The 16,428-nt window shown below is 56.4% G+C and overlaps 1 protein-coding gene and 1 long non-coding RNA gene across 4 annotated transcripts in view; one reads left to right on the plus strand and one right to left on the minus strand.

The window, feature by feature from the left end:
* Positions 1–1,362: 1,362 nt before the first annotated feature.
* SH3BP4 (SH3 domain binding protein 4) overlaps positions 1,363–16,428 on the minus strand; it is a 79,571-nt gene continuing 64,505 nt past the window's right edge. For all 3 annotated transcript variants that reach the window (XM_073217950.1, XM_073217951.1, XM_073217952.1), the window contains exons 3-5: positions 13,510–15,866; positions 4,191–4,379; positions 1,363–3,382 (exon numbers count right to left, since the gene is read on the minus strand). In XM_073217950.1, the coding sequence (XP_073074051.1) occupies positions 3,158–3,382; positions 4,191–4,379; positions 13,510–15,866 (2,771 nt within the window). In that variant the 3' untranslated portion in view covers positions 1,363–3,157. The remainder of the gene's footprint in view (positions 3,383–4,190; positions 4,380–13,509; positions 15,867–16,428) is intronic.
* Positions 11,329–13,494, plus strand: LOC140844908 (uncharacterized). Its single transcript, XR_012123441.1, has 3 exons — positions 11,329–11,585; positions 12,405–12,494; positions 12,971–13,494. It is a non-coding gene; the product is annotated as an uncharacterized lncRNA (long non-coding RNA).

Below are 16,428 nucleotides of genomic sequence, written 5' to 3' on the forward strand. Positions count from 1 at the left end.
GTCCACGCAGGAACCTGGGATCCTGCTGCCTTGACTCTTCACCTTTACACCCTCCGAGTTCTTTTTGTTTGCTCAGGACTGGAGAAAATATGTGGAAGATTCTGTAGCTTTAATGGCCATTTCCGGCACACTAGCCTCCACTGGCCGGAATCACGGGGTCCCATGGCCACACCCACAAAGGCTCATGGGAAAGTCTAGCTGTTTGCTCAAGAACCAGGTTTTAGTGAACACAGCAGGTGCCATCAGAAATGTTTCCCCTTTTAAAGAATTACCTCCCGCACCTGTGCAGTGCAGCGGGCAAGAGCAAACCGACCTCTCAGCCATTCTCCCAGGCAAGCCGCATCCAAAGGCCGTGGTGTTAGAGGCAGTGTTGGGGGTTGTACTTGCCCATGAGTCCCAAACTCCCCACCTCCCATCTGCAGATTTGGAAAGAGGGTCCTCACAGATGTACTTCAAGCTACGATGAGTTCATCCTCAATTCAGGTGGGCCCCCCTCCTGTCCTCATCAGGGGAGGGGTTTGGAGACAGACACAGACACAGAGGGAGACGGTCACATCAGATCTCTGGCCTTGGGAGTGACAGGGTAACTTCCCGGCTGTGGCACTTTGTGGCAGCCTTGATTAAAATGCTCACCTTTGCAAACTGTGTGTGCAGGACCCAAACATGCGCCGGTGCCTCAAATGTCACAGATTCCGAGGTCACAGCTCACATGTGCAGGCAGGGCTGGCAGGAGGCGGAGCAGCCCCAGAGGCCCTTGCCCGCTGGAGCCAGCCTGCGGAAGGGCTGCCTCTGTGGTCTCAGCCCTGCACATGCCGTTCCTCAGGTCTCGCCTGGCCTCCGCCTTCCCAGTTTGGATCCGTCGCCTCTCAAGGAGGCTCCCTTAGCCCCACCCCTCCCCTTCCTCCATTCAGCTCTGGTCCCATCCCTGTTCTCTCCCCCGACAACACAGTATTCTCAGGGCCTGCTCAGAGAAGGGCCCCTGGGAGTCCTGTTTGCTCCAAGTAGCACCTAATGGATGATGCCTGACACACAGAAATGGTTCAGTCCTAAACTGATCTGTGGGCCTGGGACTGCCAGTTCCAGGTGCGTGGGGCCAAGAAACAGGGAAGTCATCCCCTTGTGTCCTTGGGATGCTCTGGGCAACACTAATTCCCGCTGGTCAGTGATGGCAGAGACCCCCGTGCTCCCAAAGCAGTTATATTAATAGCAGGAAAACAGACACCTGTTCAACCAAGTGACGTCCAGGGCTGACTGGCAGGGGAGGGGGCCGGTAGTCTATGCACAGGTATTTACATATTTACACTAAGTCTTACCGTTTTACTTAAAGTTTGATTGGGTACAGAAAAAAACACACACACTTAATAGGTTAAAATATCCAAATAAAATTTACTGCAACTTTTGTAGAATTTGATTTGTGCTACAAGACATGTTGCATAGGAAACTATTTAAAGCCCCTGAGGAAAAATATTCATGGTTTAAGGTGCAACTGGTTTGTTTCTTTTTTGGGGAAAAGGTGAGATGACCTCTGGGAAGGATGAAGGCGGAGAGCTGAGGAGCAGAGTTTAAGGTCCATCTGTGTGGTGGGCAGGGCGGGTGTGTCTCGGTTCTTGCAGCTTAAGGGACGTAGTGTTTTCTTTTGGTCTGTGTGTTGTTGTTGTTTTTAGCCAGTTGGGCTTCAGTATCTGAATCAATAGATATGTAAGAATGTTTCAACCCAAGAAGGGATTATACCTTGACTATACTAATCGACATGTTTCAAGAAAACAGATTTACAGAATGAAAAGTCAAGATTCACAGATGGCCAACATCACGTCCTAAAAGATGGTGCACGTCTTGGCACATTCCTGGATTGCCAGATGTTTCTTCAATGCTACCCCTTATGCCCTTTGGAGATGCCATCACCAGAATGTAATCCCAGAACTCAACACAGCATGCCCGCACATGCCCTCCCTGACCTACGGCCGTAAGGGTCATCGATGCGACCCCCTGCCACGGCCCTGCTGGAAACATTTTCATTTTTATGTAGCATTCATCCTGCTCAGGTATTTATACTGTACAGAAAGACGGTTTCCCTTAGACTATTTAGTTCCTAGGAGACGTGGGTATACCAGGAAGAGAGATGGGTTAAATTTTAGGTGAAATGGAGTAGAGATTTGGCAAATGGCAGCTGGCACCTTTGCACACCAGTGAAGGTGTCCCTTGTGGGAAGTTTCCTTCAGGCCCACAGAGACGAGGGGCTTCCAGCCCTGCAGGGAACAACACTCCCTGCCCCAGTAAGGAATGGGACAATGGCATTGCGGAGGGGTAGGGACCACCTACCTCACTGGCAAAGGCATTCTTCTTTTGAATGACTAACTGCACGCAGGCAGGGGCTATAAAGACTGTCGACTCCTAGCCGCCACCTCATTTCAAGGGCACCTAATCGTTCTGGTAGATTGAACTCTGCCCACTTAAACCTCAACCAAGCCTCCTAGTCGATCATTTACTGCAACGTGAGGCAAAAATGAGGAGCAGAATAAAATAAGAGGGGTGAGTGGGACCTGGGACATTCTCAGAAAGAGTGCCATGGCTGCACTCATTTACTGAAACACTGCAATTCCTATTTGATTCACTCTTTATAAGTGTGGAGCAGAAAAAGCTTCAACACATACACAAGTGTTTTTCTGTGCTCAGTGTTGAAATGCAGTGTGGCTGGGGATCAGAAATGCCCCCCAATGACCTTAAATAGATACACCTGTAACATAATTTAAAAAGGTCTTTATAGAACATAAAAACCTCAACAGCATCTGCCTCTATTTAATTTTTTTTTTTTTTACTTTTATCGTCTGTTAAAAAATTAGATACTACCTTTCTCATATCCTTCCCCCCATACTTTAAAAAAAGTGATTTTAAATTTAAATGTATACTTAACAAATAGAAAGCTATTTGATTGGCAACAAACTGCAGTAGAAATTCCCTTGGGGCCTCCCCTGGGGAGGAGGAGACCGTGGAGCATTGCGTGTGCTTGGTCCTTGAGGGTGGCCCCCCTGGAGGGCCCCAGCGTCTGTCTGAGCAGCTGACCCTCTTCCCTCCCCAGCTCCAGCCCCATCCAGCACGGGCATCCAGGGCAGGTGGAGGGCACGGGCCCCAGAGCAGCAGCAGGTGGGGGGCCGCCCGTTCAAATCACAAAGTCGTCATGGTCCACAGGACTGAAGGCAGCGGCTCTCAGAATGTCCAGGGTGTTCACCAGGATCAGCGTCCCCGTGAGGTGCTTCCAGCGCTTGGTGATGGGGTTTTTCATCCTGTCCAGGCCTGTGTGCAGTTCCTGGATGACGTCCCGGTAGCTGTCCCCGATCTGGTGGCTCCAGGTTAGTAAAAAGTCATAGGCGGGTTTCCACATGGCCTAGACGGTTGAGTGGTCCGAGGTAAAGGGAGGGAGGGGGGGAAAGACGAGGGGACAGTGAGAGATGCGACCCGGTTACCTGTTCCAGCTCCTCCGCTCATTGTTTATGCAACTCTTTTAAGAGTGAAACAAACCCAGTGGCAGGTGGACCATCTCTGTCCAGGGCCAGCACATCTCTGAGGAAGAATGTGCTTTGTGCAACCATAGGTGTGTAGCAAACAGTGTCTGAACAAACAGAAAGGGCCTCTCTCCTCCTGTCCCACCGCCCTTTCTAGCGCTGCCACTTATTTAGAATAGAGGATGCCCTTATTCTTGGGACTTCCTGCTTCCCGGGGCCCCCAAGCCTGAATCATCTCTCCAGAAGCTTAAAGTGAGCTCCGCAAACCAGTGAGAGGACCAAGACTCTGTTATTCTGTGCAGGACCCCGACCAGCTCTGGCCAGAGGCCTACATCATCCCAGGCATTGGGTTGCACCCAGTCCTGGGGAGCGACCCAGACCAGGACTGGTCACAAGGGCTCTGCTCATGTGCTACTCAGCCTGACTAAAGGTAATTTAAGACGAGGCTTAGTGAGGGGCAGCCGGTTCTGCTGACGCTGTTCCAACATCCTGTCTGGAGGCCCAGCGGCCGCCAGCCAGAGCAGCACCGGCCAGCAAACCCCCTGCATGGGCCGAGCACCCTCAGGGAGGGCCTGCAGCGTGCCAGGCACATGCTTCCCCACTTAAATCCATTTTCCCCCATCAAAGCGCTATAAAGCAGATCCTGTTGTGATTGCACTTCATGGCTGGGAAGGCCCAGGCCCCGCTCACCTCACTGTCCACAACCCCGTTCCTGTCCCGGTGCGGAGACTCGTATGCGTCCATCTGCTGCTTGGACACCCTGGCGAGCTTCTCGGCCAGTTCCCGCCAGCGCTGCGCCACCTCGACGGCCGTGGTCAGGAGCACGAAGTCCTGGATGAGTCGGACCACCAGGCCTTGGCAGTCCATTTTCAGTAAGGCCTGCGGGGGAAGGAGCAGGCATGAGGTGGATGGATGGCAGGTCTGGCTGTGCTGTTCCAAAGCAGACGCGAGGCGCCCTTTACCCTGGAAGCGCTAAGCCCTATAGGTGTCCCCCCACCCCGGCTCCGGCCCCTCTGTGACTCACAGGATGGAAGAAGAGCCATGACTTACAGGTGCCCCGTGTTTAACAGTGTCCCCCACATTCATGTCCACCTGGAATCTCAGGATGTGTCCCCTCAAAAGTGGGGTCTTTGCAGACGGGGACTAGTTAAAACGAGGTCACGATGGAGTAGGGCAGGCCCCTCATCCAATGGGTGTGTAAGGGGAGAAACAAATCCAGAAACCCAGAGACGGAAGGAAGAGGCCCACGTAAGGGTGGAGGCAGAGGGGCGAGGCAGCCACAGGCCAGGAGCACGGCGGCTGCCGGGCAACCAGGAGCAGAGAGAGAGGCACGCGGCAGATTCCCCGCAGAGCCTCCAGCAGAACACACAGCCGCCGGCCGGTGACCCATGCGAGCACGTGTTCCTGTTGTCTGTCTGGGCCCCCAGTCTGTGGCCCTCTGCCAGGGCATGACACATGGGGAGGGCAGTGTGCGGCTGCGGGGAGTGCTGCTCTCCGCCAAGGCTGCGGCTCACGGGGGGGTGGGGTGGGGCTGGGGGATGGGGGCACGCAGCGCCAGTGGCCAGCGGGGTGGGGGGCTTCAACAGGCAGAAGAGATGCACTTGGTGGGCTCAGACGGGCTGGGTGCTCAGGTTTGGGAGACAAAGTGAAGGCCTCTTGTGGGGGAGAAAGAGAACGGAGGGCTGAGGCCAGAACTGAGAGTCCAGACACCTTCCAGAGCCACTGGGATGGCCCTCTCCCCAAAGCTGCAGAGTTTTCTGGGGTGCCTTTAGGACAGGGTTACTCACTGCAGAGGGGCTCAGCAGGGAAGGGAATGCCACCACCCTGGGAAGGACGTGTGTGCCTGCCCGGCCCAAGTCCCTGAGCAGCCCCAACCAGCCGGGGGCCACCGTGGGACTTGATTCCCCATCCGGGAAAGGGGCTGGATCAGGCGGGCTTCCAGCACAGGGCTGGATGGTCCAAGGTATTCTGCGCAATCCCGGGCTTACAGACACAGAATCAAGTCAGCTAGCAGGAGCCAGCAGGACCCCTGGGCTGCACATGGTGAGGAGCACATGGCACTGTATGCCCCAGGGTACATGACCGCTGCCATGTGCCGTGCATGTGGGTCTGAGCCGGCCAGGAGGATGTCACCCAACGGGAGGGCTGCCCTCTCACGCTTCCACGACGCCCCTGCCATCCAGCACACTGCCTGAGTATACCCCACCAGGGGGAAGACCTGGCTTCCTGGGAAAAGGGCCTCACGGCCACCATTAGACTCCCTGGGGCCCTGGGACACCTGAGGATAAAACCAAAGAGATGCTGGCAGCAGAAAACGTCACCAGGCCTGGATCCTTCCTGCCCCTCTACACTGTCCGAGCACCTCACGTCCATCAAGACTCCGAAGAGAAAGTGTCGCAAACAATGTACCAAACCAACCCTCCCGAGGACTGACCGGTGCTCTTGCAAGAACTCTGTCAGCTGTCTCGCCAAGACGGCAAGCGGCCTTGACTCGGGGCGTGCCAGTGGCCCCCGCTGGGCTGCTTACTTTAAAGAGCACAGCTATTTCAGACTGAGTACTTAATCCGCATTTTATGTTACATTGGGGGATTGTAACAATAGGAAGGCACGGGGACCGTTTGGGGACTTCTGGGTGCATTGCCCCACTGCCCTGGCACCTTGATCTGAGGCCACCCTGGACCTGAAAGGATGACAATTAACCAAAAACACAGCTAGAAAGAGGGAGTTTGGGGACCACGTGGCCTCTTCTCGTTTTTAATAAACTAGTACTACTTAGTACTTATTGTGGGCTGGGTGCTGGGCCCACCCACTCCTCAGAACCCCCACCCCAGGTGAGCATCAGAGGCAGAGGCTGACCCAGATTCCTGGTGCTCAGACCAATGGCCTATCCAGGTCTGTGACACTACATGACACCAGGAATTGACCCAAATAAAATGGTTGCCTGGATTACACTTGAACTACTTGTACGTTTCAGAAAAAGGTCGGTTTCCATTTGGATTTTGATAAATTCAGTGAAATTGTTTTAAAAAACTTAAATGTTTACTAGATTTGTGCTTCAGAAGATACAAACAGCATGTATGTTCATGTATGGCATAAGGATGTGTGATAAATCAGTGGAATTCCAGATTTAAATGTTTTTGGTGTGGTGTGGTTTAAGCCCCGATGTGCCGAGGCAGGCAGGGGCCCTGCAGCCAAGCTTGCTGTCCTGAGGGCTTCCTGGATGAACCACGAGGCTCGACCAGGCCACCGATGCTGACGCAAAAGCAAACATGTCTGTGTGCCCAGCTGCTTGGCACGGAGGCTGCCTTGTTTTCTAGGTAGCAGAACCTGTCAGAGTCACCTGCTGCTTCAGGTCATTCCTGGCAGGAGGAATGAGAAGGGCCTTATCCCTGGGGAAACAGGGCCCAGGACCTGTGCAGGGCAGCCCACGGCTCCATTCCAGGGAGTGCAATGCATGTAGGGATGCGTGTAGGGATGAAGGCGTCTTTTGTTGACTAGCTCGGGCTCCCTTACACAACTTGTATTGAGCCAGCACTGGTCTCGTTTGCCACAAAGCGCCCACACCATCGACGAGGAGCAGCCTAAGCATCGTGGGTGCCTACCAAGTCTTAGTAGTAGAAAATTGCACAGCTGGGCTCTGGTTCTGGAACCTCCCCCTGCAGTTTCCTTTTTAATTTTTGCACACACACAAGTTCACACAGGCTAGAAAAATACCCAATGAGCAGAGCACGGTGCTGATTCTGGCTGGAATTTCAGTAACTGAGTGTATGATTTAAGTCAGGGCAACGAAAGGGCAAGAGAGGCTCTGCGGGCCAGGAGCTCTCCTGTAAAGCCCGCTGGCATGGAGTGTAGACAGCAGTGTAGACAGTATATAAACGAGTGGGCATGGCTGCGTTACGGCAAAACTTCATTTACAAAAGCAGACAATCCATGGGCCATTGTTTACCAACTCCCGTTTTAAGAGCGATTCTTATGAAAATACGGCCAAGTATAATTTTAGTTTTGCCGTATGTTAATTCCACCCTTGCTTCCTTCCCATGAGGCTCCGACATCAAAAGGGCTGCCAAGCCTCTTGCTGTGGGGCCGCCACGCAGGAACCCTCAAGAATGTGCTACCTAAATGCGCACTGGTTAGCTAACTGCCTTCCCCTCTCGGGGATAAGGTGGCTTTTCTGCGGATTCAGAGAATGACTACCTACCATTCTCCTGGCACCCAGACCTCCCTCTCCCGCCTCACCCCTTATTTCCAGGAGCTCTCACGCTCTGGGTGGTCATTTTACCTGCACCCTCACTCCTAAAAACCACCCCTCCCATTTGCATGCTGCAGTGACTTCCCCTTTTTCAGAGAGACTCCTGCAAAGAGCCCACAGCACCCCTATTCCTCCTTCCCACAGCTCAGACTCAAAGCCACCCGGGCCACAGCCATCACCAGTGACTCGGGGTCACTATGCTCCAGTGGCTTCATTCTGGATCAGTTCTGGCGGCAGCCTGGGCCCCTTCGGGAAGGTGAGCCCACCCCCGAGGTCGGCTCTCCACCCCGCTGACTCAACTAGCCTCCCTGCAACAAGCCGGTGCCTCACCCGTGAGGGGATCCAGGCACCAGGAATGACCGCTTACATGGAAAGCATGTCACTGAATGAAAACCCAGTTCTTAGAAATCCGGGTCTCCAGGTTCTGTCTGCCTGTGCGCGCGCACACACACACGCACACGCACAATCACACGATGGACACTGCCCAAATACACACAGGTCTGCAGCTTGAGCCACACCCGCCTCTTCACTCAGCACTTGTAACTCATGGTACAAACACACACCAGTATGTGGTTCCCACAAACTACATCAGAAGAGGCACTACAGGACTCTGACACCCTGAAAATGAAGAATAGACTGTAGTTTCTCCCCTTCCTAAAACAAAACAAGAAACTCCAACGTGGAACCCAATGGCTAAAGTGGGGTGGGCACACACTCGGACGGGCTCACTCGGTCTCAGCACAGTGACCCTGACACGGGCACAACTTCAGTTCCTGCCACATTCAGGCCTTGCTCTTCCCACAGGCACCGGCCACCATGTAGCGAACGACGGCTTCTCAAGTCTGAGGTGGGCCTACCGCTTATGGGACACGGTTGGAAGCATTGTAGTGTGGACAAGCCCGCAGACGCACGGACATGGAGGTGCCAGGTAGCAGCGTCCCTAACGGGGGACAGCGGCCATGGGCCTCTGCAGACCTAGGAGCCAGCACCTCCCAGGATGAGGCCGCAGGCTGCCGGCAAGCACAGCTTCTATCCACCCCCCTGGGGACAAGCAGGACATGGGACGGCCACATGCCAAGTCCCACGGCATCCACAGTATCCACGGCGTCTCACACTGACGCGCTCGCAGAGGCCACCCGGAGCAAACGGGCTGGGAGGACCTCTGCTTTCATCTTCAGGATTGTGAAACGCCAATTCGAGAAGCACGCGCCATCTTTACAGAGAAATCCGTGAGGGTGAATTTCATTCTCGAGGAAACAAAACCTAGATGAGCCAGGGCAGTGGGCAGACCCAATACCTGGGAGCTCTGAAGGTCAGCGCTGGCGTCACGCGGCCTGCGGACAGTGCCTCTGACCAACACCGCAGCAAAGGGCCGACCGCCGGCCCTGTGGCTGGCCAGCCACCAGCACCGACCTGCCAGGTGAGGAGGTGGCAGCGGCTGCAAACCAACCGAAAGGGGCAGGGTGTGCTCTGTGCCGTGGCTGCCAGGCTCGAAAATCGGATGGCGGATAAAAGTCCAAAGGCATCTGTGCACACGCCATGAGGCTGTGCCAACCTGGCAGCCCGTGGATTGGACCTGTATTGCTCACCTCCAACCTCTGCTAAATATGAAATGCCCGCTCGTTGCTGCAACAAGAGTAAACCAGGGAGGAGTGTGAGAACCAGGTCCTCCAGCCCCAGGCATCCCGGGATTCTGAGGCAGTGAACGCCGAGCTGGGCACACCACGGACGGCTGCCCTCCGTGACCCCGAGGCTGTGGGATGTGGCAAGCAGCAAGCCCACCTGGGCTCCCGGAGCAGGGACACACCTGGGCCCGCCTTGATTCCTTCATGCTCCCCTCAACACTTCACCCCCTCAAGATCCACAGAAAGCACTTGCCGGCCCTGGTGGCTCCAGGCCACGACCCCCCTGCCCCATGGAGCACCGCACTGCCGCAGCTACAGCCTCTCCAAGCCTCTGGTTCTACCCCCACCCCAGGATCTCCCCCCACCTCCGCCCACGCTGTGCCTCCAACCTGAGCCTGGTCCTTCCAGGTGGGCTCCTGCGCCTGCCCACCGCTGCACCCTCCCCCAGCTCGGCCTCTCCCTGCAGGCCCGCACCGAGGGCCCTTCTCTTCGGAGCTCATTACAAGCCTCTCCTGCGCTCAGGGGTTGTTCCCTTGAGTCTTCCTCACGTGAAAGGCCTGTGTTCTTGAAAACCAGCACCCGGCATGGCCCCTGGGCACCGCAGGAAGGTTTAATGGCTGTGACGTACAGATGCCCACTCCCAGCTGCTTCTGTTAGAAGCTGCGGTGACGCACATTCCCCCACCATTACCACTGTCCTGCCTTTGACAACAGAATTTGACTTCAAAAGCTTTTCAAATATGGGTGCTCATCCCAACCCACAATCCCACCAGCAAAGAGATCCCCTGGGGTCCATCCACTGCCCTCTGAAACCCAGGGGCTCCATCCACGGGGCCCTGCCCACTGCCCTCTAATACCCAGGGCTCCATCCACCCTAGGTTCTCTCCTTCGTCAGTGCCACTAACACCCAGCAAAGCCCTGGTCACTTTCAGTGTGGTCTGGGGACTCATCGGTGCTGATGGCCAAACTCTGTCAGGGACAGTCGTGGCTTCCACTGGAGAGCTAGGTGGGCTGGGACAGAAGGGACATTTTCTGACCATGGTCACAAATCCCCTGGGTGATGAAGGGCAGACAGAAGCCCACACGGTCATGCAAGATGCCCTGCAGATGAGGCCTGATGCTGACAACACGCACTGTGACAATGACCGAGAAGCGTGGCCTGACCCCGTGGACTCCGCCAGCTCAGCTTCCTGACCCGGCCGAGGCCTGCCTGCATCATTCATTCATCGGCTCTCGGAGGCTTCCCTCTGCACCAGTGTCCTTGCTCCCCTGGAGTTTATGTTCACTTCAGGTAGTAACAGGAACCACGAATATAATAAGTAAACAAGACTGTTTGTAAATGAGACCATTTTGGATTTGAGAAGGCACGTGAAGACTACGGTTCAGGACGATGAGGTCAGTGACCCAGAGGCACAGGGTTCCCTGACTGAGGGGAGCAGGAAAGGTCTGATGGGATGACCTTTGCGCCGATACCTGGAGAAGATGAAGAACCAGCCACATAAGACTGGCGGCAGAGAGAACAGTGTATGCAAAGGCCTGAGGAACAGAGAGCTGGGCATGTTCAAGGTAGAGAGAAAAGGCGGCAGGGGCTGGTTTGCAGGGTGCACAGGTGGGTCCCCAGCAGCGTGAGAGGGGCAGGCCTTGTGGGGCAGAGGAAGGGGCCTGTGCCCCACTCTGACAGCAGTGGAGACATTCAGTCCCTGTACCTAAACAGAACACTCTCTTCAAAATGAGAGGAGTGGGGAGAGGTGGTCTGGGGGCTGGTTGAATCACAGCAGGACCCTCAGCTCTTCAGTTATTTGCTGTCCTCCAGGTGTTGGGGGCACCCAGTTTCCAGTGGCCCCCCTGAATGCACTGGAAGAAATTAGTTGAAAGTTTGCCCAGTTGTTCACATTTGCCTGCTCACAAGATGCTAGCGGAGAGGAGGGGCAGTGAGGGGGGGAAATGTTGCAGAACCAGTTCTTCTTTGCACCACAAGGGGAACCTCACCTGGGGCAAGGTTCCTGCCAAGGTCAAGTTTCATTTTCTCTTGGGAGTGCAGGCCGAGTGGGGGAGGGCTGGCAGCGCAGCGGGAAGAGGGTCCCGGCTGCAGACCCCCATCCCTCATACAAACTAACTCCAGCCAACAGCAGACAGCGCCTCTGACCAACACTGCAGCGAAGGGCCGACCGCCGGCCCTGCAGCCGGCCAGCCACCAGCACCGACCTGCCAGGTGAGGAGGCGGCAGCGGCTGCAAACCAACTGAAAGGGGCAGGGTGTGCTCTGTGCCGCGGCTGCCGGCTCTCAGAGAGAGAGTGCCCCAAGTTGAATCAAAGGGGGGAATCACTTAATTCTGACACGACTTTAACAGAATCCAGGAGGAAGCGGACATAAATGCCACGGCCTCAGTCATGGTTTTCCACGGCTGGGAGGGGGCTGCTCCCTGGACCTCATTTTTCACCTCTGCCCATTCAGGGCGAGCATTTTGACAGCTGTAATGAATGAACGATCGATATACCCTTTACGTTCCATGCAAGCACGTAATTCTACAATGCATGGAGTAGCCCAGCTTGAGGCCCCAGTGAGGGGGGAGGCACCCTGCCCACTGCGCAAGGTCCTCGAGGAGGAGGCCGGGCCTGGTGGGCCTGACCTGAGCTCTGGGAAGTGATTTCACAGGCGGACCAGCCAGGCACGCCCTGGAAAGAGGGATCTGAGTCATCGCTGCGGGAGACCCACACCCAGGGCCCGGGAGGCCCCCGGCACCTCTGCTCCCCACTAGCCACGACAGTCCTGCACCTCCCACTGGGTCTGCCGCAAACGCCCAACCACCTCCTGGTGGCCGAGGGTGCCCCTGACCCCAACCAAGTCCAGCTCCCTCTCCCTCCCCTGGGCAATGCCAGGGTCTCACTCTGCCTCATCCTCCTGCACCTGGTATTAGTGGGCCCGTCAAGGGGCCTTTCTTCATGCCCCACTCCCTACCAGGCCGCAGTGCTGCCCACACTGCCTGGCCCTGCCGCAGTGGTCTGTATCCCTTGTCTCCCTGGCTCCACAGACGGGCAACGAATGGACTCAGCTGTGTGCCTGCATCCACACGGGCATCCTCAGACTCACTCAGACACACCTGGCGCATCTGCTCCCACAGGTACTCCACAAGGAGGCAGGTATGGGGTGGGAGGAGTAAGTGGAGGAAGGCCGGGGGTGCTGAGAGCCGCATGGCACAAAGGCGAGGAGGCATAGACCACTGCTGGAGCCGGGGGGAGAAGGAGGCAAAGCCCACGGCCATGTCGCAAAGGCTTTCCCACAGGACTGAAACCCAGCGACGTGTCCCTACCGGAACGGGGAAGGGAGCTACGGCCGAAGGAAGTCAGCAGGGAATGCACAGTACAGGGCGAGGGGGCATCGAGGAGGAGCGCCAGGAGAACGCTGGGCAGCATCTCCAGGGCAATTCTCCAATGCGGCCGCCCGACTGAGGCGTTCCGAGTGGGGCGGCCGTGGGGGGGCACTGGGCAGGGCCCAGCCGGTAGGAGGCTGTGGAGAAGCCCCAGACGTGCCTCCCCGCTGGCTTGTGGGCCACAGTGTGTCCCACAGTGACATCAGTACCCTGCTCTCACTTGTTAGGATCCTAACACCCAGCTGTGCTGCAGGAAGAGGCTGCCTCAACCCCGGCCCACACACAGGAGGAGGAGGAAGCCAGAGCAGCCCAAGCCTCGAGGTAAGAACAAGAGCCAGCAACAAAGCCGCCCAGGGCAAGTGGGGTCCCAACTTCCGGATCACAGGTCCTGTCGGGAATCCAATCACAGGTGGATCTTCTCCCAAGAGATCTACACAGAGGCGGTTGGAGCACAGGCCTCCCCCCAACCCCACACACTCGGGCACACGGAGACCCACCCCGAGACCTCTGAGCAGCTCACAAATCCAGCAGGAGAGAACGAGCTGGTCCTCCCCATGGTGGCTTCTGTGCTGTTGGGGTGCTGAGGGCCCCAAGTAAATGCCCACCTCCAGGCGCACATGCAGGCTCGATCCCTGTGCTTGAGGAATTACGACAAGCCTGACACTGGTCCAGGGAGTCCCAGACCACAGCCACATGCATCAGGGAAAGGCCGGGAAGCTGGCCTCAGCTGTCCGCGGAGCCGCACGCTCGCCAAGCACTCACTCACCATCATGAGCTCCTTCTGGAACGATTTCCGGTCCCTGTTCTCTGCGTTGTTACAGTCCTCTTTTAGCTTCTCCAGGACGGACGCCACACGCTCGGGCTCACTGTCCAGCTCCGCCCGGCAGAAGAAGGTGAGCGGCAGGTCCCCGTAGCCCAGGGCATCGGCGAAGGAGCGCCAGCTGCTGATGTTCTCCATGAGCTGCGTGCGCACGGAGGCGTAGATGTAGGTGAGGAACTTGCAGGGCCGCAGAATCTGCTCCAGCAGCACCGAGGTGCTGAGCTCGGGCCCCGAGAGAAGGCTCGGCCGGGCCTTGCCCACCACGAGCACGTTCTTGGCGTGCACGAGGCCCACCTTCCCCTGGTGGTAGCCGATGTACCACTCCTTGGTCCAGAGCTGCCCCTTGAGGCGGATCTTCTCCTCGCTGAGCAGGGCGATGGAATCCCCCTTCTTGTACTCCAGTAGGTAGTGGTTCTTGCTCTGTCGCACCACCGTCTTCAGCAACTTGCCGAACTTGAGACTGGACACCGGCCGGTCCTGGAAGGTCGGGTACTTGGTGGTGGCAGCAAACGGAGACAGAATGATTTTCCCAACCTCATTCTTCTTGAGAAACCGTCTCTGCCCGGACGGCTTGACGGCACTTTTTGGGGGCGGTTGCGGAGTCTGCACGCAAAACTGGGTCAGGATGGCCTCCTGGTCGTCTTTCACCTGGACCCTCAGGGTGAAGTCGGAGAGCTCGCCGGGGTTCTGGCAGGTGATGGGGAAGATGAGGCGGCTCACCTTGCCCAGCTTCACCTGGAACCCCCTCACTGCTTTGGCCTGCTCATTGGCTTTGACCTCGTAATTGGTCATGTTGGAAAACATGCAGACTTGGAGGTCCTGGGGCCTGGACAGGACAAACTGGTGTTTGCCCCAGAGCTGGAGCGCCACCGGGGCTGGGCTAGGGGCCTGGCGGGTGACCTCGCTGACCAGGAGAGTCTTTGGGGCACAATCATGCCCAAAAATGGTCACCACGGTCTTGAAGGACGGGTGAATGTGTCTGGGGCCATAGAGCCCTACTGTGACTTTCTTATTGATGAAGTCCCACACCGTGGAAGGGTAGAGAATGTTCGGGCCGTGGGCAACAATGGCCAGGTACATACAGGGCTCCAGGTTGTCCAGCTGCACCTGGACCGTGTCCCCATAGCTGTAGGTGAGTGGGATGGGGAGGTAGGGCCCCTCCTTCGAGTCACTCCTCAGGCACTGGAGGCCCACTGTGCTTTTGCTAAAAATGTCATTTTTCACCTCGGCTGAAACTTTCATCTCCAAGATGATAAAGGTCCTCACCTCCAGAGCGCTCAGCTTCACCTCCAACACGGGGCTGACACAGCTGCACCGGTCACTGTTGAGTTCCAGCGGGGGGTCCAGCAGGGCTTTCATGGAGATCTGCTGTGTCTCGCCCGGAGCCACGTGGCCCTCGGGCACGTGGATGCTGATATTGGTGTCCGGCAGCTGCACGGCACCCCCGGTACTGTCCAGCTTGCACACGATGTTGGTCTCCACCGCTTGAGTCTGGCCCCATCCTGGGCTTTGGCCCAGCAAATCCAAGTCGTGGCAGGACCGGGCCAGCTTCCGGTGGCTCAGCCAGGCAGCTCGGAAGTCCTCCCGGCTCTGGAATTGCTCTGGGGCCGGTGACTTCAAGCCTGTGAAAAACCCCGATGATGCAGGAGTGTCGGACTTTGCCTGCAGGACAGAGAGTTCTGACAGACTGTAGGAGCGTTTGCTTCTGAAAAACGGGTTGTCCCTCTTGACCGGCAGCTCTGCGTGGAGTCGATGTGTGGCCGGCAGCTCGTCAAAGATGTTGCCAGTGCTGTTTGTGGTCACTGAGCTGGATTCAGTGAAGGAAGATGTGCCTGTATCAAAAAGCAGCAAATCCACATTACTTCTGGGGGTCATCTCACCCACACTGGGCATCACCGGCCCGTTGCCATTCAGAAAGGGGTTTGTCTGGGCCCCACTCCAGAAGGGGTTATTACTGTAGGTTTTGCTGGAGCCCTTTTCATCTGTCCATCCTCCGAGCAAATCTAACTCCTTGGCTACTTCGTCTGGGCTGTCTGGAAGATTGTCTATCATCCCGCTGTCACTCAGCGTGGAGTTCCGGTAGTTTAAGGGCTGCACGTAGGAGGAGGGGATGTAGCCTATTTCCGTGGTATTGTGTGCATACCACCACTCCCCACCAGACGTGTCCAAGACGTAGAGATGGTCACCCTTGGAGAACTTCAGGGTGGTGAAGTTGGTTGGGCAGTAGTCCTTGATTGCAATCACCTCCTTTGCATTTCCGAAAGGTGTGGGATTGTCTGCTAGCAAGGCACTGGGAGAAGGCACTGCGCAAAACACAAAGGGACAGATGGTGAGGATACCGCAGAGCGCTGTCCGACGCTACGGAGGGAGGCGGTCCCGAAGCGTACCCACGTGGACGCTGAGCCCGGCAAGCAACCAGAGTGAAACCCGGGGGTGGGTCACTGGCCAACACAACTGGCTAATAAGAGCCCCGGTTTTGCCACACTCGACCACGTCCCACTCAACAGTCTAAGTCAGGCGAAAGGCCATGAGATCTCTGCATCACCTACAGAAATGAGAAGCAACGTGACAGAACAGTAACACGTCCCTGTGCTTCAACAGTCCATTCTGACCAAATATTTCCTTATGTAACCAAGTGGACCTGCTACTAGGTAGAGAAGTTGAATGTGATTTACTTGGAAACAGTGATATTCTGAGTTCAGTGAGCCACTGCACATGAGCAGGGTCTGGGAATGAGCCTCAGCAGAGTCTGGTTTGAAGAGCTTTTCCTGCTCTGCTCCACCTTCCACAGGAACTGCAGAAATGGGGGGAAGGCTCCCCGACAATCAAGCCTGTGTCTTACCTTTCCAAGCTGAACCCATTCTT

Source organism: Manis javanica, chromosome 12 (assembly GCF_040802235.1).
Source record: "Manis javanica isolate MJ-LG chromosome 12, MJ_LKY, whole genome shotgun sequence".
NCBI lineage: Eukaryota > Metazoa > Chordata > Mammalia > Pholidota > Manidae > Manis > Manis javanica.